We start from the raw sequence: 3,878 nt of genomic DNA, 5'->3' as shown, positions 1-3,878 counted from the left end.
ATTATTAAACTGTGATGACGATGATGATATTTATGAAAGACTGACCTGAGGATCAGAATCAATCTCAAATTCAACAGAAGTTTTCCAGCACAACTGGAAACAACCTATGTATCACAGCCACTGTCCTCAGAACTCTTTCTGAGCTTTAAAAGCAGTTCTGCTGAGAGAAATGTGGACAGGCCAAGTGAATGTGGGTTTTCCATGGCTGCTAACCGCAACTGTGACCAGACATCACCTCAGAAGGAAGCAGCAGTCTGTGCTGCTGCTGCTGCTGCTGGAGACATTTTTCAACTCGGATTTTTCTGCACAAAGAGCTGGAAAATAGAAAACACATCCCGTTACTCACCGATACTCCTGAAACTCTCGGACAAAGTTCTCCTCAACTTTTTCATTTTGCCGATTTTCTCCGCGGGCTGGGAGGCTGGCATCAGGTCGCACATTTCTTCTTTTTTCTCCACCGAGTTTGTGGCAGCGGACTGGCAGCGGACCGGCGGTGGTTTGGAGCGGGGAAGGAGGACCCGGTGTTCAGTGAGCCCTGCGGGGCTTCTTCAGCCCAGCTGCAGCGCGCTGGCAAACAGGAAACGGAGCCTCAGCAGCTCTCTCATCAACCAGTACTGTAACAACAAATGCCTTCTTGAGATTTTCCCCAAGAATGCAACTACATTTCCAAAGATGCGATGAAAGTCCGCGCTGAAGCAGAGGCATCCAAACTGGAGACCGTGCGTAATTCTCTGCGCCTTTCCGCTGCGTCTTCGAGCCTCACGAGCAGCTCCGGGTCGGACTTCTTTCTTTCTTCTCTCAGCGTCCCAGTTGCTCCCTGCTCCACCGCAATCGAGATGTCATTTTTGGGATTCTCTCTCTGGTTTCGACCCCGAGACCCCGCCTTGGATGCGAGGATTGGACGACTCCCGGGGAGCACCGCGTTTCTATTCGTCCCGGAGGCTGGCTGTCAAAGAGCCAGCGCCGCCCCGTAATGTGTTGCAGGAGGAGGAGAATCTTTTTTCAGATTGCTGTCAGCGCTCCTGCTTGAGACTGCTGCCCTCTGCGAGACCCCGTCATTGTGCGCAGGGTCGAGGTGTTCCCCAAACAACAGCCCCATCCGCGGGGCTCCTGGTTTCATGTGGCTCTATCTGAGCTGATCTTTAACATTCACCAGGGCTCTGATGTGATCTCTCTCATAGAATGGAGATGCATGACTGAATCTGTGTGCTGATGTACACTCACAGTTATTCTTGCTCTTTTAGTGAATATATTTTACAGCCAGTGGTGTATCCAGACTTTATTGACTGGGGTGGCTCATGTGGGGCATTAACTTATGCAGGGGTGGCATGCATGCTGAAGAAAGGAATGGAAAGGTATGTGTGCACACACGTCATATTAATTTACCATTTCCCATACACTGACATTACAGTATCCTACAGTTTTTTTACATCCCTGTGTTTACAATAAATACTGTATAAATATATATTTCCCTGGTTCTTTATGCCTTTAATAGATAGAGACAGCTGAATGCAGATAGGAAAGCACTGAGAGAGAGAGAGAGATCATAGAGGATGACATGCAGCAAAGGGCCACAGGCTGGAATCGAACCGAAGCCGCTGCAGGGTTCAGGTTTAGTACATAGGGAGCAAACTGCACCAGGTGAGCTACTGGGGCACCCCTGAAAACATAAATGTATCTACAAATCACAACACAACAGAGTAGAGCCAATGTACAAATGTAATATAAAGCTTTCATCCTTCCTCAAGTGGGGTTAGGTAAGTAAAACTGCAAATCTACAAGAAAGGTTAGAAAATGTGCTACAGTGGAGTGTAAAAGAGCTACGAGCTGCCTCTTGCAGCCCAGGATACACTTACCAACCCTGCAGGGCATTTCAAACAGTGTAATTCACCTCTTCCTGTGTTGGCTTGCACTCTGCACAACACTTTTTATAATAATATATTTTAAAACATTTTATTTAAACAGTTGGTTTGAACCAAGCATGAACCTACTGTGACCCCACCCATTGGTTTGTGGAGTACCGTTGTCGTCACCATGTCGGTTTTTCAGAGCCAGCGATGGTGACTGCGAGTTGAGCTGCTCTTATTGGCTGTGCTTGGTTTTGACTCATCCATAGCAGGAAATTATAGCAACTCACCTGGTTACACATGATCTCATATTCCAGATAAACAGTACACTAAAATATTTTGTGAAAAGATTTTAGGAGAGAAATAGTCAACACAGTAACATAATCTTATATATCTGATCAGCACTGCCTTAGTTTGAGCAGTTTGATTTTAGTTTGTGCGTTGAGCTGACCGGACTCACTGGAAAGTGATCCACAGTAGCCCGCCCTAAAGCATACCTGCTTATGATCTATTTTACTCTAAATGGTACCATCATTTACTAAATGAACATCATGCTGTAAAACTGTTTACTGAGCTCATAAATCAAGTCAGAAGTCAGCTCATTTCTCCATAAGACTCAATACTATCAGACTTCTGATAGTAGTTGTTTGAAATAAGGTCCTGGCTCTCACCGGTCATAGTTTAGAATTATGGGGTGGCCGGGTGTTATTACTATACCATGATTGTGTACAGAATTGTACCCTCATTTTTATCTGCTCTGGCCCTTTTTTTTGTTGCACAAAGACAATATCCAACGGCCCATTCCTGCCACAATAATATCACATTTTTCTCAGTCACTTCCAAAACAGTATATAGTTGGGATTAAAGCGAGCTCTGGGATTAAAGATATCCAAACCCTGCATCAATAATCTAAATCCTGCAGCAGCGAGCTCATGAGCGCCTCTCTGCCTCTGTCATGTGTCTTTATGTGCAGGCTGGCATCTTCGGTCTGATCATGTCTGTACTGCAGTCGCCACAGCAGCTGCATGAGTAATTCAGAGGCATCAAAAGAACAATGGTGTAGAGCTGTGCATGTATACCATAATACGTCTCTGTGTTTGATCTGACCCTTGTTTAACTGCTAGAGACCAGCACGGCCTAGAGACACCTCTGGAATGTTTTCATACTGCCGCCTAATTACTTTGACTGGAGCACGCTGATAATTGAGACTAATGTACAGCTTCATTAGTTTGAATTGGTCCTTCATTATAGAGTGCTTGTTAATGATGCATGCAGACGGTTTACATGAATTGAACAGCACACCTCCACAGTCTGAGAAAAAGTGTCTTTATGGATGCTATGGTAGCATAAGCTACAGGGCTGATGTTAGAATGCAGAAGAGAGGGTTCTAAAGAGCAGACGAGCATTAGAGATGCTAGGTACGTTTGCACACTGGAGGCAACAGATGGCACTGAGGTAACTGCATTTGAGGAACCCAGGAAGCCAGTCAGGTGATGTAAATAGAGAAAGCTCCTGTGGTACTGTAACGTCCCCCCAGAGGCCGTTTGTGCATTTTAAAGGAATCAATGAGAAGAGCATCTTCACTGGTTAGACACAAAGGTTGAAGGAATCACACCACTGACGTCTCTGACCGGACACGTTTTTGTCTGCAAAATCAATCTCAGCATTCATTTGTAAGGTTATGAGTATAATGTTACTTTTATTAAAAAATCTTTTAGCAGTTCATATTACAGAACAAATCATTTTTCAGACTTAAAGATCCCTTCCAGACATGTATTATACATATACAAATAGTCTGCTTAGTACAATAATGTGTGTCTGATGTGTGTTCATTTCTACAGTAAAACCCTTAAAAAGTCATCTCCTCCTTCTGCCTCATTATAAATTCCAGAATCTGTGAATATGCAAATGTTGTTCATTTCTAAAGTTCTCCTGCTGGACACAAGATGTCTCCTACTTCACTGTAAAGTCCATTCTCAGTGGATGTGCACTGGTGGCTTCAAGTTTCTACATCACACTGTACAAGTTGAT

At 44.4% G+C, this 3,878-nt stretch overlaps 1 protein-coding gene across 1 annotated transcript in view; it reads right to left on the bottom strand.

The window, feature by feature from the left end:
- cdk14 (cyclin-dependent kinase 14) overlaps nt 1–854 on the bottom strand; it is a 202,912-nt gene extending 202,058 nt beyond the window's left edge. The window contains exon 1 of the mRNA XM_035672792.1: nt 347–854. Coding sequence (XP_035528685.1) covers nt 347–440 — 94 coding nt within the window. The 5' untranslated portion in view covers nt 441–854. The remainder of the gene's footprint in view (nt 1–346) is intronic.
- Between the last annotated feature and the right edge of the window lie 3,024 nt (nt 855–3,878).

Source organism: Morone saxatilis, unplaced genomic scaffold, assembly GCF_004916995.1.
Source record: "Morone saxatilis isolate NCDOM2014 unplaced genomic scaffold, NCSU_SB_2.0 Contig24, whole genome shotgun sequence".
NCBI lineage: Eukaryota > Metazoa > Chordata > Actinopteri > Moronidae > Morone > Morone saxatilis.
The sequence above is the reverse complement of the archived record's forward strand: the minus strand, read 5'-3'. Positions and strand labels throughout refer to the sequence as shown.